General features: G+C 47.1%; 1 protein-coding gene across 1 annotated transcript in view; it reads right to left on the bottom strand.

The window, feature by feature from the left end:
- AUTS2 (activator of transcription and developmental regulator AUTS2) overlaps nt 1-23,566 on the bottom strand; it is an 802,406-nt gene that overhangs the window by 64,109 nt on the left and 714,731 nt on the right. Inside the window, exon 6 of the mRNA XM_059486924.1 lies at nt 8,481-8,529. Coding sequence (XP_059342907.1) covers nt 8,481-8,529 — 49 coding nt within the window. The remainder of the gene's footprint in view (nt 1-8,480; nt 8,530-23,566) is intronic.

Genomic DNA, 23,566 nt, shown 5'->3' on the forward strand with positions numbered 1-23,566 from the left:
AGGCTTGAGTCCCTCTCACTCACCAACATCCAGCAGGGATAAGATAAAAGGAAATCTCAGTCATCCTGGGGGGCTGAGAGTCCCCAGGGTGTCCCAGGATTTATTCCTGTGACTCTCATGCAGAAGAGCACTCAGGTAAATTCTGGGTGTTGACAAGTGTTTGAAGCAAGGAAGCACCAGACTGAGCTGAAGCCTAAACAAGGACAAATCAGAGCCTTTTTATCCTGCCCTGAGCCCAGAAATGCTCTGTCACAACCCCCTCCATCTCTTGAGACTCACAGCACCCCTTCAGAACCAGGCCCTGCCTTTGGATAATCTGTGCTGAGCCCTGCAAAAGCTAAAAATTCCCCAGACTGAAGTGTCATCCTTCACAAAGTCTCCTTTGCCACTAGAAGGAACGTGGCAGCTCCCACTGGGAACCTTGATTTCAGTTTTTCTGCCTACTCAGACAAATATTATTGCACTCAGGTCATACACTGAAGAGTTCCTTCCCATGTTCAGACTCTGTGTTTTTCTAGGAAAAAGAGCTGAGATTTTGGAAAGCAATAGTGAGATCTGCCTGTGGTTCTCCACTCCTGTTCCCACACTTTGGAAAACAAGGACTAACTCATAGAACTCCATGGGCTTTTGTGGGCAGTCTGCATGATAAAATAACATCTGACTTTGTGGGATCGTTTTGTGTGGGGAAACATTTAAAATATGTCAGGGTGATGATAAATCATGGAATGGTTTGGGCTGAAAGGACCCTAAAGTGCTCATCTCACTGCAGCCCAGCTGTGGACAGGGACACTTCCACCAGACCTGGCTGCTCCAAACCCTGTCCAGCCTTTCTGAAGGCAAAAGGCATTCTTGTTTGGGGACAGTTGAGAACTGAAGGAAAAAAAGCCCTTTTGCTTTGGTTTTAAGCAACTTTTAAGACTTTATTAAAAAAACAGCAAAAAACAAAAAGAAAAAAAAAACCCACCCACAATTCCTGTAGATGTCCCTGCAAAAGTCCTACTGACATGCAGAGTGTCAAGCCTGTGGGATGTGGGATATTCTGGGCTGCTTTTTCTTTTTTAAGCTACGGTGGCTGTCTAACAGCCCTGGCTCAGGCTGTGTCACTGTGCCAAGTGAGGAGGCAGCAGATCCTGTGGGAGAAGGGCTTGGGAGGTGACCTGGGGGCTTGGTGGCACAGCTGGGTGTTTGGGAAGCCTGGGAAGTCTGTGTACACATAGACACAGCCTGAGCACCCAGAGCCACAGCCTGGGCACCCCAGAGCCTGAGCACCCCATAATGACAGCCTGGGCACCCCATAGGCACAGCCTGAGCACCTCAGAACCTGAGTACCCCAGAGCCTGAGCACCCACAGCCACAGCCTGAGCACCCCAGAACTTGAGCACCCCAAAACCACAGCCTGGGCACCCCAGAACTTGAGCAGCCCATAGGCACACCCTGAGCAGGTTCTGCACAGCTCTCCTGACTTCAAACCATCTTAGAAGAGAAGCTGGTGGTGCAACTTGGTTGGTGGCTGGGAATCAACCCCTTCTCTCTAGGCAAAGTTAATTTATGGCCCATTCCTTCTCTTTGTTTTCATTTTATGTTGGAGCCAGGCAGGGCACACAATCCCCCAGGATATTCCATGGTGCTGCTGGAGGCCCCACTGCTCCCCTGGAGGGCTGGGGGTGACAGTGGCACATTTTGGGAACGCCCTGTGGTCCCCTCACAACCCAAGCAAGGGGCTGTGGAACCAGAATCCATCCAGAACCAACACTAAATGACAAATCCAGTGAAGGAGCTCACCCACAGCCACAGATCATTGTGTGGTGTCCTTGGCCTGACTCCTGGGTTAAGCCTGGGTTAAACTCACTGCCAGGCTGAGCAGGAGTGGCTCTGCTCAGGTGACACCTGATGGAAACCCCTCTGCTGTGCCATGGCTGTGCTTTTCCAATGGAAATGAAATGCATTTGATAAGATAACAAATGCCTGGCAAAGCACAGTGAAGCTATGTAAGGGAGAGAACAGGAGGGGGGAGAAAAAAAACCCTTGTATAAGCAGCAAAACAATACAGCTTTATCTAATCTCAGCAACTTATTGCTGCTTGTCTGCCTGTGTGTGTTTTACTGACAAAATAAAATAAATTGAATCAGCTCACACACGATAACATGCTCTTTCCTACCTCATACTAATTGCTTGGCTAATTGATGTTTGTTGAACTTTCTCCATTTCATTGAGTGATTAGGTACAAAGCTAACAGTTGACATCTGTAGGCGCTTAACTGGCGTCTGTAATTACTGTTAATGTTAAATAATTGTTAGTTAATTGGAGTGGTAACTGACTGAATGGAATCCAGATTGTGAAGCAAAAAGAGACCTAGTTAAATAAACATACATTTTCAGAGAAAATAACATTTTATTACAAGGGAGAGACTAACAGCAGGCCAGAGAGGGGAGGTCTGCAGGATGCTCCATTCACCAAATCCCACAGCAGCCTCCAGCCTGGACCCCCAACCACAGGTATGGCAAGGCAGGATCTCTGTCACCAAAACATTCCTATCCCCAGAATTTTTCCACCTTCTTTTGAGTCAATTAGCACAAATTTACAGCCCCACACTTATGTCTTTTTTGAGAAAATCAAATACAGGCTAATCTACAAAACAAATACTCCCCCATATTAGATACAATTGTGCTGGCAAATATTGCCATTTTGCTCCCTAGCCTGGAATAGCTTGACTTTGCAAAAACCCACACCTTTAAATGAACTCTTGGTGCATGTGATCACTAACTGACCACAAATGTACCTGATACCAGCCCAGGTGGGCAGAGATGCCCAGAACAACACCTGCAACTTCTCCCTCTGCTGCTTTGGTCAGGAAAAGCCAATGCCTTCAGGTGCTTGTCCCATGCTGGCTGCTTTCTGCTTTTATTTTGAATTACTGACCTACAGGTTACCTATGAAGCCTTGACAAGCTCCTGTTTTGTGAGTTTAACTTAAGAATCTGAAATTTTTGGAAGAGGCTACCTCAGACTTTCACCTGCCCCTTTGGACACATCCCATTATCCAGTGACCTTTTCCTGCAGCTACAGAACAGCATTGGGACCCCACAGACCTGGCACCTCCCAGTCCTGGGAGCCACAGCCCTGGCACCCCACAGCCCATGCACCCCACAGCCCTGGCACCCCAGAACTCAGCTGGCAGCCAGAGTCCAGCCAAAAAACCACAAACACATCGAGGAGAGGGCATGGAAGGTGTAGGACTGGAGAGGAGTGGTTTGTGCTGAGGAGGTGCAGCCATAAGGGATGTTCTGAACCAATTCCCTGCTCACATGAAGCCTCCCTGGCACAGAACAGCTGCCTTGCTCATTGTGCAGCAGAACAAAGCACCACTGCAAGGCATTTATTGACCTTTTTCTCTGCTTCACTCACAAGTGAAGAGTGAAGTGACCCAGCAGTTCTTCTAACATAACGCAGGGGTACCCTAAACCCAGCCTCCCCAAACCCACAGCTTTTTCCACTGCTCAGCCTCTCCCTAATGAGACACTGAACTTCCACATGGAAAATACTGAAAAGGCATTTGAAACCCACAAAACACCAGCAAAGCAGTGACTCAAAGCCACCAAGGAAGCCTCCACCAGAAAGGGGAGGAGATGCCACTTGTGGGGTCACATCAAAACTGCCACAAAACCAGGCATGATTCAGCAGTCCCTGAGGTTTGCTGGCCTGGGGCCAGTTCCCTGCAGGGCTGGGGTTGCTCCAGAGCTCCAAGAGCAGGAGAGGAAGAGGTATTTCAGTGAGAAGAGGGAGCAGGGAGAAGCCATCCCAAAAACTGCACATGAGACTGAGAATACACCCCAAAAGTGAGTGAGGATGTTCTGTGGATTCCTCCAGACCCTGGAAAGGAGGGAGGCAGCCCCTCTGATCACATTAACACTGCACATGTGCTGCCTGCAGAGTGCTGGATACACTTACACCCACCCTGAGAAGCCACGGGGATGGTTTATTCATGTGGGGATGGTCTATTCACGTGGGGATGGTTTATTCACGTCGGAGTGGTTTATACACGTGGGGATGGTTTATTCGCGTGGGGGTGATTTATTCACGTGGAGGTGGTTTATTCGCGTGGAGGTGGTTTATTCACGTGGAGGTGGTTTATTCGCGTGGAGGTGGTTTATTCGCGTGGAGGTGGTTTATTCGCGTGGAGGTGGTTTATTCGCGTGGAGGTGGTTTATTCGCGTGGAGGTGGTTTATTCGCGTGGAGGTGGTTTATTCGCGTGGAGGTGGTTCATTCGCGTGGGGACAGCTCATTTGTGTGGGGATGGTTTATTCGCATGGGGGTGGTTCATTCGCGTGGGGATGGTTGATTCCCGTGGGGATGGCTTACACACGTGGGGATGGTTTATTCACAAGTGAGAGCACCTCTCCACAGCCAAGGATCTCCTGCGAAGGGATCAGCAGGGAAGGAATTGCCAGCTTCAGCTCCCCGCTTGTTTACAGAAACAGATGTTGTAGAGGATCCTCAAGAAATGCTTCACCACAGCAGCCAAGGGGAGAAACAACAACACGCCTGGGTTTTTTTTAGGGCAGGATATTGCTGCAGAAGCACCTAAAAAGCCAGGGCTTGATCTGACTGGTATTTCAGCCACCAGTGCGGCCTCCTAACCCAGATGCCTTGATCTACCTCCAGCTGAGAGTATAAATATTTCCCTGACAGCTGGTGGTGCCACGCAGCAGAAGGATTCATAAAGTTTACATGAACATCCTGTAAACAATTTGAACATAAAAAGCTCTAACAGCCCAATTGTGCTTCTGATCAAAGGCAAACTTCAATATACAGCACAAATGAAAACTTCACCACTCTGGGACTCATTTCTCCCTTCAGGAAAAGCTGTTTTCCAAGGGTATGTAGGAGGGAGTTAACATAAATGAACCACACAGTCGTAGTAAGAGCTGCCTGCTCTGCAGCTTCAGATGTGTGTATTTAAATTATTGAGAGATAATGGAATTTAATTATGCTGAGAAGTCATGTTACAAAAATTCATGAACAAACCCTGTACTTTGGCTGGGATTAATGGTGCTGAGGTGAAACTCTCAGGGTGTGGGGCAGCTCTGTTCCTTCAGTGACACACAGAGTACGAGCAGCAATTCCAACTGAAGGGCCATCCCACGGGGAGTGAGGGAGGGAGAGCAGGAGCTGCAGGTGGGGATGCTCTCCTCTGCCAGCTCTTCCCCAGCTCATTTATTCAGGCACTGACAGCTCCTTTGTCAAGCACCACCAAGGCCCAGACCCCTGGGTGCTCCCCTCCCTGCACAGCCACCTGGGTTCCCAAGGGAGCCATCTCCCTGGGTAATTTAACCATTGCAGGGTATTCCTGCCAGAGCCAAGGGATGCAGGGCTCTGACCCACAAACAGGGACCTCTCCTTGAGGAGCTCCTGCTCTGGGGACCAAGCTCCATCCCTCCCAAATTCCCAGCCCTGCTGCACACCATTGGGAGTGGTGGCAGCACGCAGGTGACAGGGGTGCCTCACAGCCCTGAGGGGACCCCAACATCCACTGGCTGCCCCCACAGCTCACAGAACCCTTCTAGATTCAGCGATGCACCTTTCCATTCAGCTCCAAGGGCAGCCAAGTCCTAAATGGGAGCTGAGAGACTTCTCCTCAAGGGGTTTTACCAGCTCTTCTAGAGAGGCCTGAGGGGGATTTCACTTGGCTCTGGATTTTTTAAATTCTTAGTGTTTCTGAGGAAGGGGCTGTTCCACATTACACATCCACACTAATCCATCACTCCATGAGCCTGAGCACATCTTAAGCCTTGAAGTCCACAACGAAATGACAGAAAGGGGACAAAATGTATATATGAGATGCAAAATGCTTCAGGATTTTTACCTGCTCTGTAGATAAATTACTTCTGTAATTTCTGCTACTTCAGTTAGGAATAATACTAAAAAAATTTTGTAAAAGGCAAGAAAAACCCAAGCAGCGTGTGAGACACGGGTGGCTGTGGGACACCCAAGAGGAGAGGCCATGGACACAGAGGGCTGCCCAGCCCTCCCAGCCTAGCAGCTTTCATCATGATTTACCCAATGCAAATCTGACCTTTCTTATGAGTGACTTTTATTGCTTTTGGCAAAAGCAGCCGTGGACAACACAGTGGGGAAGAGCTGGCTTGGAAGCGAACAGCCTGAGCTGTGGAGAAGGAACTTGAACTCGGAATTTATCAAACTGACAGCCCCCGGGCACTCAGAGCTCCCCAGGGCTACACTGAGAGCAGGAACAACCCCCCCGTCCCGGCAGAGAGCCCAGCACCTGCCTGCCAGCAATTACTGACATTATCTCCAAACAGGGGAGCTTTTCTGAGCTTCTTTTCCTGATATTTTGTAGTCTGAATGCTAATCCCTTTGACAAAACTGTCCCCTATGCTTTTTCCGTTCTCTTTCCCCTTAATCTCTTTCTCCCAGTGGAAAAAAAGAAAAAAAAGAGGGTAAGGAAAAAAAAAAAAAAAAGAAAATACCAGCCAGCCTAGTTTGGCCGCACCTGGATTTGCATTGATTCCTCCCTTGTCATTCATGTTACCAACAGGAATTAGCATATGGCTTTAAGGGGAAACTCAGGAGGAGAAAAGAAAGATGCCATTTTGATGGAAATAAGGGGCAAAGGAATAATCTACCATCAACTAAAAAGCTTATTTGTGTATGGTTTCCCAAGCAAAGCTTCGAAAAGCCCATGTTGATTTTAGGCTACACAAAGAAACCCTAATCCTTTCAAGGGAACTAAATCACCAAAGAAAAGTACCTCTGAAGAAAAGGCTCCCTGTCAAGCATGGGTATTCACATCCAAAGGGATGCCACGAATCAAGCTCCGTAAGTAAACAGCAATAAGAATGTGGGAAATGTGTTTGAGTCAAAAAAGAACCAAAGGAAGAGGAAGAGGGGCCTACTCTTCATCAGTCACCTCCTGGGGAGGAGAGGAGCCCTTCACCCTGGTTACAGGCCTGCACCAGGAATGTGGATTCACCCGGCTTCTCCTGCCCTGGCCCAGCCCCAAGAAAGGGCTGCTCAAATGCCAAAGCTTTTTACAGCAAATTAGCAAAATAAAGATGCAGTCACATGTAGTTTGGGGGCCTGGGGTCACTCCAGACACGAAGCTCTTCCTTTCTAATGGTTGTGCCACCTATTCTCAGCCTCCGGAGAGGCCTGGGGAACCTGTAAATGCCATTAATCACAAAGGATAAATCAGCTTGCCAACTGAGATAACCTGGTTAGACCACAGAAATAATCCAGACTACTTCCAGAGGATGCTAATACATGAAAAACAGGACTATGGATCTGTAATGCAATTAAATCCAGGTATAATTCAATATGCAGCAGAAGCCTTCAGAAGCAGCAGCGGATCAGCATGGGAATCCCAAAGGTAACGGGGTCACATTCTGTCCCCAGTTAAACCATCCCAGCTTTGTGGAATTGAAAAGCACAGAGAAATACTGGAATACTGGACTCACTGGAGTGACAAACCGAACACGGGGAGAAGCACACAGGGCAAACACTGAGCAAAACCACACCCGGCCAACAGAACACACCTGAATTTCAAACCAGTCAAATCTGCCTCTTGTAAGGCCAAGAGTGATCCAAACCCCATCAGATAAAACCCAGGTTTACAGCCAGAAGCTCACCCTGCTCCAGGCACTTCCCATGTGCTGCTGGAGAAAAGCAGGACACTGGGGTAAAAACCAGCCACGTTCTCAAGGCTTTGAATTATACTTGTTTGTGCAACTCACGCCTGGAGCTGCTCCCTCCACCCTCCTTGCAAAAACACAAATCAGACCAAAAAGGGGAATTACATGGAAAGGATCCCCAAAGCTTTCTAACAAGGGCCCAGCTCCACACGGCAGCTCACGGGCGCTGATTTAGGGCAAGCTTTCCCTTAATGTGCTGTTATATCATTAGCAGCTCTGTCTTTGGATTGCTGTTTGGAAGAAATTAATGGGATACTGAATATTTAAATGTGGCCCTCTCTATCATTTATTAACTCCACAGAAAGCACACAGCACAGTAAGCCATGGTTTATGACTATTATCCTGTGAATACTAAACGTTGGCTGGTTATTACTGTCAGCAGTGCAAATTGGCTATTCATAATTCCACGTCTATCATGGAGCTGATGAGTAACAATCAAGTTAAAACATTTTGAAAACTCTTACAGTTATTTAAATGAGCTTAAATTAAAGCCATTTGTAAAATAAACTATTCCCTAATATTGTTATTTAAATTAATTCTGACCTGGCAGGCAATGCATTATTTAAAGCCTATATTTTATATTAAGCAAAGCAATTACCAAGCATACAGAACACGTCTGAAACCCAGAGAAACATAAAAAGCACTAACAAGCTGATTGTGACATTTCTGCAAGACAAGTTACATTTCATCTCCCATTGAAATTGCCATGAAAAGAAACGTGTGGGGAAAAAAGGAAAATAAATCTGTTTGGGATGTGAATTGCAGCCTTACCTTTATTTGTGACAGCGTTGAACAGTTTCTCAGAGCTGGCATCAGATGCCTGAAAGACCAATAAAAAAAGAAGAAAAAAAAGAAGTTACATTTTCCAGCAGTGATAGATTTCCAAGGCACGGGGTATTTATGCACAGGCAGAGGTGTGTGTATTTTAGGGAAACAAATCAGGAGACAAAACCAGGGGCGCTGGAAGCGGCGGCTCCGAGGCCGTGTCCATGAGGTGGTGCTGTTTGGCTGTGCTTCGCCGCCCTGCAGTGCAGATATTTCTTTGGAAAGATTCTATTTCATAAAGAAATGGGGTTTTTCTTCAACATTAGCTGCACAGACAGTGTATCTTTGTACTGCCATTACCCAATACATTCCGACATTGATTCTGCGATGCAGAAGAGTCACGGTTTCCAACCAGACAGCCCAGCCTCAGGAATTTCCAGAACTGCAGATTTCTTAATTAATTTTTAAAGTATTTTTGGGATCCCTGCTGTGTGAACATTTGATTTTTACCACCTTCAAAGCAGCGTTGATAACTTAGGTTAGTAATTTCATAAATTGCTATTGCAAACTCTTTGAAAAATACAGAGTGTCAGGATCAGCGAATATTTCCATGTCAGCTTTGCCTTCCTCAGAATAACTGCTTCTTGACACCTCACTGTGTAAACTAATAAACCTTTTCTTTTTCATCAAGCCACCTTTATCCAGAGAGGTTTTTCCCCTTAATACTGTGTTAGTAGCTTGTCTATTCCTGCTGTTTCTATGCCAGGGTGCCAGCTCAGCTCTCTACCCATTTAAAAAGCTTTATTTCAGTTTCACACAAAACCATTCATCTCCTCCTTTCAGAAATTCCAACGGCACAAAACCAGGCAGGGAAGGAACACTGAAAATGTTCATTTTGCAAACACCCCGAAACCAAAAGCACCAAACACTCAGTTTCTGCTGCTGTGTTTGGGCACAAACACACACAAAACACACACAGGCAGCTACAGCTCAAACTTCTCCCACAAAAAGCACCCAAAAAAGCACAGAGCTGTTCAATTTTGAAACCAGCCCTGCTGAGAACCAGGCTGCTCTTGGAAAATACAGGGAAAACGTGCTCAGGAGCAGAACACTGCAAACAGGGTTAATATGTAACACTTGAGAAAGATTTTAATTTTTCCCTAGAAACTGTTTTCTTGCTGGATTCAGGAACAATAATTGAAAACAGGCTATGGGGCTTTTTTGTTAAAGGGAAGGAATTTCTCAATTCAAAACCAGATAAAAATCACCAGACAATCAACAAATACGTTCGCTATCTCGACTGCACTAAAAACTTGGATGCGAAACTCCCGATAAATGAGTGAGACATGGCTCAGACCGTGCATCACAGTGTAGGAATACACTGAAAAAATTTGTTTGCCCTCAAGTTAGTGACAGACAAGATTTCTATGATTAATTATTAAAAATAGCTGTATTTTTTTTCAGACTTCGAGACAAATTTTACAAGATTACTGCTGGCTTATTTGAAAGCTGAGCTGGTGCAATTTCGCCTCAACTAAATACCTTGTAAACACTGGATTTATTACCCAATGATGGATTTATTAAGCAGTGACGACTTTCTCTAAATTAATGAAAATATGTGAATAATGCACAAATTGAAGAGATCAAGAGGGCCATGTGCTTTAAAGAGCAGCCCAATGTTACTCCAACAAGAGGCTCAATGCTTTCCTGCCCTTGCCAATCAGCCTGCTTAAAAATAATCTTTCCCAGTGAATTTCAGCTGTTGTTGTCTTCCCAAATGCAGCTTTTCTCTGAAGTCAAAACTCTCTGAACCAGTCCTTCTTTTTAGAAAGAAAATCCAATTTAAAAAACCAAACAAACTTCTTACAGTTTCAGCTATTACTTTATGTTACTGTTTCAAAACTGAACAGCACAGGGAAGCTCCACGTTTGATTTTCCCAAGCTACAAAGAGGAAAACATCTTTTTTAAGAAGTTGCTTTAATGTCAAGCATAAACCAAGAGATTGTTTTTGAAGCCATGGTTTTTCAGGTGCAATCTTTTCCTGTGATATCGCACACCCCAGTGACAAACAGGGCAGTGCCACCTGGAAGGGGCACACCTCGAACAAAACGCAGCCTGCCCGGGGACTGCTCCGGAGCAACCTGGCAGATGATTATCCACATAACATACATCTAAAAAAGGAATTATTTTACAAAGACAAAGCTCATTTTGCGTTACTGACCACACACAACTGAATGGAAGAGCAACTTGAAAAAACCACGCTGAGATACCGAGAAAATAACCCAAAGGCTGGCTAGAGCAGTGAGATGAACTTGGCCTGCCTGTTTCCTTATATAAAAACTGGATTTTAAATACAAAATAGCAATTAGGGTGATGTACCGGTGATACAGAGGCGAACACGCAGCGTTATCCATTTCCATACAACTATTATTTTCCCACAGCTAGGCAGTTACACCACGCAACAACACTAAAGGAACAAAAAACCCAACTGATTCAAAAAGCCGCAACAACTCAGCACTACCCCAGAAGGATGAAATTCGCTGCCTGTGCATGCTGACTAAACCCCGCTCAGCGCTGACAGGGATCGGCGCAGACAACAAAGTGCCTTTATGTGCACGCTGGGTACGATGTGGCCGAACCTGGATGCTCCAGTGGCGGAGAGGAGCTCGGCTCTCCTTCCCTTCCACCAACAACTCCTCCTTCGCTCCCCTTTATCCCGATCTTCCAGGTCTCACTGAGCAGCTGATGAGCACTGTCTGCTGGCACCGTGACATCTGGGGACAGCACCGGGTTATCCGAGGTGCTGTGCCCGAGGAGCCCCCTCGGTTCCTCCTGCACGGAGCCGGAGCTGCTGACACACAGTTCCCTTCCTCGCACTTGGACCGTTTTCCCTTACAAATCCCCTTGTTACCAAGCGCAGCTTAATCCTTTTCACCGCGAAATGAAACAACTCAGCAATCCCTGGGCTTAAAGAAAAAAAAAAAAAAACCAACAAACCACACAGAAAAAAAATGACCCAAAGAGTATTTTTCCCTCACCAAGGAATGCGCTGCCGTTCGGGGATATGAATGACTAAAATATTTCCTGTCCAGACAGCGCAGCCTGACTCACTGCTGGCACGGCACGGCCGCGGCACTTGCACCGGCCCCGCACCTGCCCGCGGAGCCAGCGCGGCCCCGCCGCCCCCTCCGCCCGGCCCGTCCGGGCTGTCCGGGCCCGGGGCCGCTCCCTCCCGCCGCAGGAGTCGCAGCGAGCCCGGCCCGTGGTTACCTGCTGTCCGGGGGCTCCTCGGGGCGGCCGGCCCGCGGCTCATGGCGGTGCGGGAGGGACGGGCGAGTGCGGCAACTCCGATCCAGCGCGGCTCTCAGCGTCCCGCGGCCAAACCCCAACTAATCCTGCGCGGGGAAGCGACTCCGCGGGCCGGCCGCCGGGCGGGCATCCTCGCCGGGCCGCCGACCCCTTCCCCGCTCCCGCAAGATGGTTCCCGGCAGGAGCGAGCGGAGCGCGGAGTGCGGGGAGCGCGGAGCGGGCGCTACAGAAGCGGCAGCAGGACAAAGAAAACCATGTGCGGCGGCGGCGGCCGGGGACAGCGGCGGCACCTCCGGGTGCGGGGCGGTGCGGGGCGGTGCGGCCGCGGCGCCTCCTCCCTCCCTCCGCGGCTCCAGCGCCGGCGGCTGCGCGTCCCTTCCTTGGCGCGGCTTTTTGGGTTCTCTTCCGCTGTTTGCCGGGGCGTTTGGGGGACCGATTGGTTTTGTTTTGGTTAAAAAGTCATGCCCGTCCTCTCCCGAGCCAAAGCGGGCTCCCGCCGGGCGCCGTCCCTCCCGTCGCGGCCGCGCTCAGGTGAATTCCATGGGGGACAGGCAGCGGCCCGGCCCCGGCTCCTCCGGCCCCGCCGAAACAGCCTCGCAAGCCTGTAATCCCCGCGGGGCTGGGCTCCGCTCTGCTCTGCTCCGCCCGGCCCGGCTGCAGGCGCCGGCCGGACCCCTCTCCCGCCCGGCTCCGCTCCGCACTGCGCGCCGCTCCCGGAGCCGCCGCCGCCGCCCGCCGGCTCCGCCCTCCGCCGGCCCCGCCCCGCGCTCCGCCGGGGTCCCCGCGGCGGGGGCGGCCCGGCCGGGCGGGGGAGGCTCCGCGGGAGCCGCGCTCCCTCCGCCAGCCCCGGCCCCAGCAGCCCGCGGAGCCTCCGGCAGCGGCTCCTCCGGCAGCGGCTCCTCGGGCGGTGCGAGGGACCCGCGGAGCCGGACAGTCCCCGCTGCCCCGGGATGGCGGCACACGCACGCGAGCATCGGTCGCGATAGCTACACGAACATCACTCGCTAGAGCTCCGCGGGATGAAAACACCATCGAAAACATCGTATTGCATTTAGCAATTTTTTGGTTTTAACGGAAATTTAATTTCTTTCTATTAATTTTTTTTTCTTTGAAGCGGGAAAAGCCAGGATGGCCTGCTGGGGACCCCGGCTGATCTCTGAGCTTTGCCTTCCCTCTGAGCCCCCCGTGCAGAGACTCGCCTCACTACTTCCAGCACTGAACATTATTGTCAACGGGCAGTGGATTTCCCGCTCGCTGCAGGTTTTCCTTAAGTGCAGCACACCATTAGTAATGGCCACCGCGAAAATAAACGCACAGATACGTGATGATATAAATGATTATTCACTGAAGCACAGCACTCGGAGCCAAATGATGTTTCCTGGGAAGATGAGAGGCAGTTATGCACATTGGCACAGTAGCTGCATACGGTGAGATGTTTCCTGGGAAAGAGATAGGTGCTAAGAGGGGATTTATGGGCTTGCAAGACCATGCCCAGGGAGTGTTTTCAAGATTTCAAACCTGGAAATGGGTTTCAATCCCATACCGGGCTAGGAGTGCTAATGGAATTAAACTCCCGTGGGTTCCACTTGAATTTGAGCTAAATCCTCAGAAACAACGTTGACAAGTCCTATTCACTCCAACTCCTGTGGCAGAGCTCAGCCTGGAGGAGGTGATTCTCCTAAGGAAGAGATGGGAACTACCTATATCAGCCAGAAAACAAGTGCTGAGCCAGAGCTGTGTGTGCCTGCTCAGCCTTACCTAAGCCACGATTACAGTTATGTACCCAAAATCCAACAGCAGCTTGGAAAGATTCATGTATGTCCTGGCTCTCGGCTCCAAGCTCACCTCGGGACATGGGGTGATGAGGGACTGCCCTTCTCCCGGCCCCAGAGCATCCAGGTGGCTCTGAGCTCTCCCCAACAGTGACAGGGTGCAGGGGCTGCAGTGACTCTGGTGGCCCTGAGCAAATGCCACAGCATGAGAGGGGAAGGGGGAATCAGGATCTGACTGTCCGTACCAGTGCCAGGAATGGGGAATCAGGATCTGACTGTCCACACCAGTGCCAGGAATGGGGAATCAGGATCTGACTGTCCACACCAGTGAGGGGAAGGGGGAATCAGGATCTGACTGTCCTCACAAGCACCAGTGCCATAATTAAGAAAGAATGCCTACCAGTTACCCGTGCAAAACTACAGGATTTTATGGAAATATTTCCCCTTCATTCCTCACTCCATCACCATATTATCCATTTAAAACTCCATTTAAGTTTTCCCCTTCAGTGGCTTCTCCAAGATTCTTATCTGAGGTGCAGTCCCACTGGCTGTGGTGGTTTCTGCTGGGACAGTGGGGTGGGAAGATGCACAGATAGCAATAATGCCTCACAGGAGATGAGCCCAGCCAGCACAGCTCCAGAGTCAGAGCAGGGCCACAGACACCACAGTGCTTTCGTGCCACGGCTGATCCAGGGTCGGAACACTTTGGTGAAACTGGGACAAGTGGTCTACAGTGGAAAATTAAAGAATTGTGGCCAACCTCAGATCCTGGTATGGCAGTGGAAATGAGTTCTCCAGGACTGTCCAGCTGAGTAGGTTATCCCCACGTTTCCACACCAAAACTGAGCATGGGTTTTGGCTGTTAAACTTTCACAGGTTTTTACATCTAATAAATATGTATTTGCATCTAATAAATATATACTGCAAAGATAACCCTGTGCTATCAGAGAGATGGTTTTTATTTCAAAACAGAAATGGCTTCAGGTCTGGTCTCTGGAATCAAGAGTGGGCAGTGGCCAAAACCCATTGCAGCCCATGGATGTTGCCTGAGTGCAGATTCCACTCCCCACCAAAATTAAACTGATAAAGGCACTAAGCTGGCAGAGTGTTCTCTGTACTATCAGCACTTGGGGACTCCATGGACCGAGGTGAGGCTGTACCTGAACGGGCAGTTAAATGCACAGAACCAAGGTGTGACAGCTCATATATTCTATGAGCACCTTGGTCAAGCCTTTCCACATCCTGAGATGGTAAGAATGGATCTAATTAAAGCCCAGGTTCCTCACAACACTTTAATTTGATACATTTAGCCTGGATTAAACAACGGGCTTGTCTGCACTGGATTTTTCCAATGTTAACCACATGCCACACCTGAAATTTCAGCACACACAGAATCAGAAATGCATTTACCTGCTCATCTCCCCGGGGCTGTGAGGGTTTATTGGCAGGGCTGTGGGCCTCATTATGTTCATTATTCATGCCTTAGAGATAAAGTGAGGACCTCTGTTTTCCTGCTACAAAATTACACATGGACAAAATACGTTGTGCAATTCTGAATGAGAAATTTGGAGTTCAGAAATTCACTCAAAGCCAAATTAAATCAAAGGGACCCCTCCTCAATTCTGAATGAGAAATTTGGAGTTCACAAATTCACTCAAAGCCAAATTAAATCAAAGGGACCCCTCCTCCCTGCAGTGATTTCAGTGCCTTTGGACCAAGCTTCCCCCCCTCCTGACAATACTTTCCTGTGCTTTAGGTTATGCCTGGATAGGTTTTTGAAACCTTCTGTCTCTTATCTATGTGGGACCTTGCCAGAATTTTTTTCATCTGTCTGTGGTCTCTGTCAGCGTCGACGTTTGTTTCTGCCACAACAACAGACAAATGAAGTGCATTGAACTTGGATCAAAAGTAATTTCAAGATCTTTCACTCTCTGGAAGAGGTTTTCAGTATTTTATTAAAATGACCTAAAGCTGCCCAGACAGCAGGCAGGGAAGCAGACATTCGTTTCCAAGTCATAGAGTAATTCCAAAGAAGAATTATCCATCTCTGGCACAAGAAGCAAACGAATATTGAAATTACAGCAGATTATATTGGATTAAATTATTTATGGCAAACCTCACCTCACCTGGAAGGTTCTGCAGCTTTTTTCCTGGCAACATGAAAAGTGGATATTCCAATTCTTTGCTATTCTGTCAAAGCCTGGAAACATTTATGTTTCCATTAAGTTGCTAACCTTCCCAGAAGACACCATGGTATCTGACTTTGGAGCATGATTATGGTGCCTTATAAAGCCCTCCATAATGCTTTGAAAACATACAAGATTTTGCCTATTGCTGGATAAGAGATGCGGGATCCTTTCCCCAAGAAAACAATTTAGGGAGCTGTCAGCAGAGTTTTATGGCTGCCGTGAACAGCAAGCCACAGCACGATGTCCCACTCAGAAGGTGCTTAAACTCCAGCAGTCTGAGAGGTGCAGGAGAAGGACCTGTTCTCCTCAACACAGCAAAATCACTGCTGGTGTGGCCATGAAAAGGTCATGAGAGATGCCAGGAAGAGGAACTGGTGGTGAGAGCAGGTTCTGCTGGATCTGGGGGGATGTCTGGGAGCAGCCAGGGCGAGCACCAACACATCACATGGCAGTGATGCTCCCTCAGGGTCCCCTCAGCAGGGACAGGGCACTGGGGAGAGGGGAACACAATCAGCAATTGCCCCTTTCCAAGGGAACATAGCTCATCCATGATTTTTACCCATCCTGGGTAAATCCCCATGTAAGTAATGCTTTTCATTTGACAAAGCAGAAAACTTCTGCAGGAACATATTAATGACAGTGCAACTTTTTTATTATTTTTATTTTTCTGCAGCATTTGCAAAACTAAACCCCTTTGTAATCCCTTCTTTTATGCAGAACAGATTGCAGTTTTAAGCAGAGGCCCATAAACTGCAGGTTCAAAGAAACCTGAAACTGAATTAGCATAAAAGCTGGAATTCTCATTTAGAGGAACAGCAAGGCAACTGCTCTGCAGGCAGTTTTATGATTAGGGTTTCAAATGGAAACAAAGATAAAAACTGGGGCTCGGGGAACAATAGGGCTGCTCTCTCTTCCCTATCCTTACAGCTTGGCCCTATAAAATACTAAGTGGTCTCCACTGCTTCCGAGGACAGAATTTAGCCCAGATTTGCTCACCTGGGGAGGGTGGATAATTTTCTGAACCCAGGCACTGTACCAAAGTCAAATCCTAACTGCCCTATGTGTGTGAAGCCATTTCTCCCCCAGGCTTCTCCAAACAATGTGAAATCCTTCAGATGAACACCACAGCCATCTTTCCTTCCCTTCAACTACCACAAGGAGTGGGAATCCTGGCTGTAACTTTTCCATCAGAAAATGCCTGCATTTTATCTCTTCCTCTAAAACCCTTCCTGGGGTTTTTATTCCGAGTTACTAAAGAGACCAGGGAGCGTGGGTTGGCTGGATGTAGCTCCTGGAGACCTCTCTGGGCTCTGAGCTGCTATCCACCCTGCAGTCTAACCAGGAACATAAGATCCTATCTCTGAGTAAGAGGATAAAATATAAATTCTTCCCCATCCACCAGCACTTCTGTTGTGCACTTCATAAATGCACCACTTTCAAGCTGTGGCCATTATTCTTCCCTAATTTTTGCCTCCTAGCACGTTCTGCAACTGAAGAAGTATTTAAAATTAATTTGTCTGTCAATATCTGGGTACTGAATCACCTAATAAGAGAAATATTTTTCATTCTCTTCTTCTCAGTCAGAAGAAAAGACTTTCTTATCACCAAATAAAGCATCCATTATTGCGTGCTGTAATCCCATTCTGTCGTCCAGGTCATTTTTAGTCCAGAAAATGCTGAATCAGCACCATAAACCAATCAAGTAATTTCTTTCATTTTCTAACATTCAAGCAAAATAATGAAAATCACATCTCATTTGATGAGAAGAATATACGACAGAAATCTCCTCTTCCAAGGATAATTTTCAAAGAGGTGTGCCAAGGCAAGAAATACTGTTGCAAAAACATGGCTAATGTAGGGGCTCTTCTGCTGAACAGATAAATTCCATTTTTGACTGTCAGCTCGTATTTAGAAAGTAGACTATGAACAATAAATCTGTACCTTTAGCCAGCTTCTAAACCATGCAAAGGCATTAACTTGGCAAAAGAATGACCATTACTTTGATGAATGAAACATTCAGCTAAAATATTCATGTACAAGATGATAATATCCAATTGATAACCAAAAAACACCCACCCCACTGCAGATATTTAAATAACTGAGATGCATATGAGAGAAACCGAGTCACATACATAAGAGGAGTTATTAAGGCACTGTTAGGAGAACCAACAAATGAAAAAAAAAAAGGCTTGATAAATATTTTCCATAACAAAACACAATTGGTTTCAGTGGGATACAGCTCTGTTTCTCATTAGTTATCCTTCACTTGTCAGACAAGTTCCATATTTCACCGAAACCCGCTGAGTATTCTTTCTAGTTTGCTGGGGAAAGTGGCTATACATTTAGCACGTTCCCTTTATGCTGTGTGTTTTCACAGGTCTTTCTTTAAAACACACTGTACATGCTTTTGCTTCTTTCCCCCAGGATAGTGGGTTTCCACATCCAAGAGGAGTTTAAAAGCAGGTAACAAGTCATCACTTTTGAAGCTGCAGAGCAGCTGAAGAGGTGCAATAGCCCCAGCAGCCATTATCAGTGCCTGCCAGGGTGCCACGCTATCAAGTTATATGATAAAGCACTCAGCTGACACCAGAAAAATAATCATTCTCTCTCTCCTGCACCACCCCCTTTTTCACAAGGAGGCTTTTTACACTCATTAAATGCAACCTTATCTCTGAAAGACTGCAATCCTCAGCAAATGACAAGTGTGCCTAATCTCATTTTCTGACAAGCGATTCTGACAGCACCTTCCTTTTGATTTCTAAGACACGTAGCTAGACATATATTAATCTGTCAGTCATCGCCCCTAGGAAGGATGGAAAAAAAGGAGAGACAGAGATGAACATTTGTGAATGTGAAGGGAACAAGGCAAGAAAGGACTGAGGGTCCTTTTCTGGCTATTTTAAGCAACTCAGCTGTGTTTCTCCACTCCTCCCACCCAAACATGGGAGCCGAGTCACTCCTGTGCAGCACAGCCCTCAGCCTCCCTGTCTGCAGAGGTTGTTAATATGCATTTTATTCCAGGTATGAGTGTGGCCCAGCAGCTGTGGACTAGCAGCCAGCTGTGGGTGTATTTTCAGGTTTCCCCTGGTGTTGAAGGCAGTTGGGCTCTCATTTCATTTCTCTGCACCTCAACTTCCAGCATTGCATAAAACCCAAGTGTTATTGTCACCATGGCACATATTTTAGTTATAGACATGGGACTTCCCAATGCTGGTACTATAAAATGGTAAGCCTTAATTCCAGTTTTACAGTTTATGAAGTGTTCTGCAATAACGTTCTTTTTGCAGCAAGAAATGCTTTGTCATTGCAGGCAGTGAAGCCCTGCCTGGCTTTGGTTGCTGGCCTGGCTGGCACACGTTGGCAGGTACAGGCAAAGACAGGTGGGGTAAAAGCATCAAGATTGAAAGCATCAAATTGGTGTCAGATCTTAACAACTTTGTAGAAATGCTCAGAGGGCTGTAAAATGAAAGCATTTTGTTCAACCTCACAGCCTGGCAAAGTGCAAACTGGAGAGGCTGAGCAACACCAACTCCAGGTGCACTTGGAGACCAGGAAAAGAAAGGATTTCCAAGAACTCCTGGATAGAATAGGAGAAGATGCATTTCAAACCTGATGGCACTATGGAGCCCTGACAGTGAGTGTGAATTGGGGCAGATTGATGGGGATTTTCCATTCAGCAAGTGTGCAAAACACAGAGCCTTTGTGCAGGATGTAGGATGTGCTTTTCTGGAAGAGGGTAGATTTAGACAGGAAATTAGGAAAAATTTCTTCCCTGTGAAGGTGGTGAGGGGCTGAATGGATGCCCAGAGCAGCTGGGGCTGCCCCTGGAGCCCTGGCAGTGCCCAAGGCCAGGCTGGACAGGGCTGGGAGCAGCCTGGGACAGTGGGAGGTGTCCCTGCCATGGCAGGGGTGGCACTGGATGGGCTTTGAGGTCCCTTCCACCCCAGCCCATTCTGGGATTCTCTGATACACATTGGTGAGCACAGGGCTGTGAGATGGAAGGAGGCAGACCTACAGGTAGGTATAAAAGTGCAAATAAATGAGATTCTACAAATGGGACCCAAAGGAAGAGAGAGATTAAGTGAGGTGGGAGGCAGTGTTCTTTATCACACACAGACCTATTAGTTCTGCTCCTCATAAACCTGCCTTCTCCCTCTTAGCATGTGAGTCATATTCATATTTCTACCCACCAAATGCTAAATTAGAGTAAATTATACAGATTTACCATCTAACATTTGCTCCCTGACCTGCCTGCACTTGCAGAGAGCCTCCCCAGCTGGCAGCACATCCCCCTGCCTGGGGACATCCCAATGCCACAGCTCAGCCTGGTCCAGATGGGATCCCTCAGCTGAGAGCTCCCTTCCCTTCCTCTGTGTTATATTAACAGGAGAAACTTTATTGTTCATAATGGGATAAGAAAAAAAAAAAAAAGAAAAAAGAAATGAAAGCAAAGTACAAAGGGGCTCCAATGCAATGCTTTAAAGCAATGCCATTTTCATAGTAATATAGTCATTAAGTACTTGTTTGATGGTGCAAAAAAGTAGGCCAAGATCTTTGCTAATACATTTAATTAATCAATACCTGCACTAGAAGATGGGAACAATTAAAGTTTTTCTCCTCACTCAGACAAAGCAGCAGAAAGCTTGTGATCTACTTAAGGAGCTCGTCACTCAATGGGAAGATGAAAAGACTTCTTTAGTTTTACTTAAGAGCTGAAATCATGTTAATACTTGAGTGTTTAGGATCTGGCTCTCAAAAAGGCAGTAAATGAGCAGTGGCAGGAAAGCTGCCTGCTGTCACCGAGTCCCCAGCCTCGTGTTTCCACCCTGATGTCATCATAACGGGGAAAATCACAAATATGTGCTGGAGTTCATTGAGCCTGAAATCAACACCAGGGATATTTCCTTGCAGAACACTTTGATAGCTGGGGCTGCTAGAAACACCCATCTACTGCTGATGGGCCTTAGAAGGGAAAATGTAAACCTGACCTTGCACAGTTTGGATTTCTGCTGGGTTTTTATTTAAAAAAAGAAATTTCTGGTTGTATCTCAGCTTTGGGATGTAGAAAAGAAGGCGTAGGAAGGAAAAGTCACCTCCTGTGGGGAAAAGTGATGGGAAGAACTTGGGCAGTTCCTGTGCAAACCTCTGGCTCAGGGATGGAGAGACTTCTCATTTCACAACAAGGGCTGCTGATATGGGCATCAAGTAAGAGAAAATTGCCTAAAATCAGCCCATGTCCTTGGGGAACCCCAGCTCTGCCCCTGCACAGGGGCCATTATCACCTGAGGGATGTCTCTGTTCCCCCTCTCAGGAAACACACCTTGGCCATCATCCTGGGGCTCCACAGGCTCCTGGTGCTGGCACATCTCTCCTGCACCAACTCACTCCACTGCTTGAAAAACCTTTTGGCAGGGGTCTCATGGCATGAGGAACAGCACAGGCAGAGGGGAGAAGAGGGTCCCTGCAGCCCAAGAGGCAGGACAGACAACAGGAGACAGAGGATATGGCTGCTTCCCACTCCCCAGAGGAGGAACATCAATCAAGGCCAGTGCAGGTAGTGCCAAAAACTGAAGGCTGCCCAGTTTCCTCCACTGTTTGACCCTCTGGTGAGAGCAGAACCCCATCCAGGACCTCACAGCTGTGGAACCCATGGGTCCATCACACACAGGTGCTGACCTTACAGCATGAGGGAAAGCACAGGCACAGTGTTGTGCTGAAAACAAATTATTTCTTCATATAATCATTAGCAGGAATATAAATGCAAATGACCTTATAATTTGTACAGTGAGAACTATCAAGCTAATGCTGTGGCTAAAGGAGAAAATCCCTCCCTGGTCATCTCTGGAGATGACTCAGGCCACAGAGCTGTTCTCCTGTAAATTGCCTGCCTAGTTGCACTCAGTATTAAGCCCACCAGGCACTTTGCTGTTTCTAATCCCTTGTAAGAATGATGCAAGAACCTCACTAACACACTGAGGCTCCCAATTCTTGTGTGCAAGCTCACCTTGGGTTGCAGGAGTCTGCACTCAGAGCTCTGAGCAAGGCCACCACACTCACAACAAAAAAGGCAGCAACAAAATAAGCAAGGTCAATTCTGCCCAATCCAACCTCCACAAATCCAAATCTCTCCAAAAATCCTGATCAGAACTCCTTGGAAAATAAAATCCTTCTGACACAATTTTCAGTAAGAAACAATTTTCAGCAGCTGGCCAAATGCTATTTTTCTTTCATTTAAGATTCTAACAAAACCTAACTTCTTTGTCTCTCAAGCTTCCTTGATCTCCTTCACTTTTAGCTGTCACATAAAGTCAATTGGCTGCACCTCTCTGCTTGATAAAGACAAGCCAGCTGGTCTGATGTATCTTTAATGAGCAGGTAGGTAAGACACAGTCCAACAAGGTGCTGAACACTTTGACCCTAAGCTAGCAAAGCACTTAAATATCTTAACTTTAAAATGCTTAACTTTTAACAAAAATATGGTTTTTTGAAGCTAATGGGGCTGCTCTGGCATTCAGACTTCAGCACCATTGGATAAATTTGGCTGGGTGAGGGACAGAGCCTTTGCAAGGCTCAGTTCCTGAGAGAGCAAAACCAGGCAGAAACACACAGGTAAGCTGGTGAAAGGCAGCACAGCTGAGTCACAGGTGAACTGGGGAGTCTCTATCAGTAATTAATGTCTCAGCAGTGTAATTACAGTTGCACATATCCCTGTGTTGTTGTTCCTGTGGTAGCAGGCAGGGTTATTCCTGCTCTAAGGTAATGTTCCATCCATGGGTTGGAGCACCTGCAGGATCTGCAGGGATGAAGGCTTGGCCTTTGCTTCAAAATCACTGTTCAACCCTACAAGAAGGAAGGGACAAACACAAAATAAACAAATCCAAATGAATGATGGGGAGGTCACAAAGAGGAAGCTGAAAGAGTAAAATAAAACCAAAGCTGAGCTATTGTTGCTGAGGTTCAGTTAATCAGCTGATCTATGGGATCAGCCTGGATTATTCCAGGCATTACTGGAGGAGGTGTGCTCTGAGAATCTAATAAAACACACGAGAGCTGTGATAAAACTTTAACCTGCATTGATAATGCAGTGATGTTCTTCTCCACACACACCTGTAAGAAAGGCTGCCAGATCTCATCACCATTACTTATTAATCTATTTGTTCCTATAAAACTTTCTCATTTCCCCCTCTTTTTTCAGGAGTTTACTTTTTCTAAAGTGGAGCTGATTTAAGGTAGGAAAAAAGCTGCAGCATATCAAGAAGCGAATGGGAAAATAGGTAAGGAGATAATGTTTAACTGGGAAGGAAGAGTTATTTTAGAAATATTTTATATCATTTAAAAAGCACTGAGTACTATTTTATGCCTCTTCCCGAGGAATAAAAGTCATAGTTATGAGTCCGGGTGTACATAATTCAATAGAAAAGTGAGACTGCAACAGATACATAAAAATCTCTTTAAAAAGTAGCTCAAATAGATTCTTCATGAGTAAAACACTGGCAACCTGAATTTTAGTATCATTCTCAGCATTTCAGTGGAGCATTTTGTTCACCTGCAAAGTGCTACAGCAAACAGAGAATAGATCATTCCTGCTCAGCCCTGTGTCATCTCAGCTGCAGCAGCTCAGCTGCCCTGGGGCTGTGCCGTCCATCACTGGGGCTGGGACACAGGTTGGCCACCTCAGTGCCTCCAGCTCTGTCAGATTGATAGAATGTGCCTCATGCTTGGGGTTATGGCCATTTATTTGGGGAGTTTTAGCTGATCTGTGACTCGCTGCTGTGCGAACAACAAAAAACAGGATGTTCACCAGGTTCTGTCTATACAACA

Source organism: Ammospiza nelsoni, chromosome 21, assembly GCF_027579445.1.
Source record: "Ammospiza nelsoni isolate bAmmNel1 chromosome 21, bAmmNel1.pri, whole genome shotgun sequence".
Classification (NCBI taxonomy): Eukaryota; Metazoa; Chordata; class Aves; order Passeriformes; family Passerellidae; genus Ammospiza; species Ammospiza nelsoni.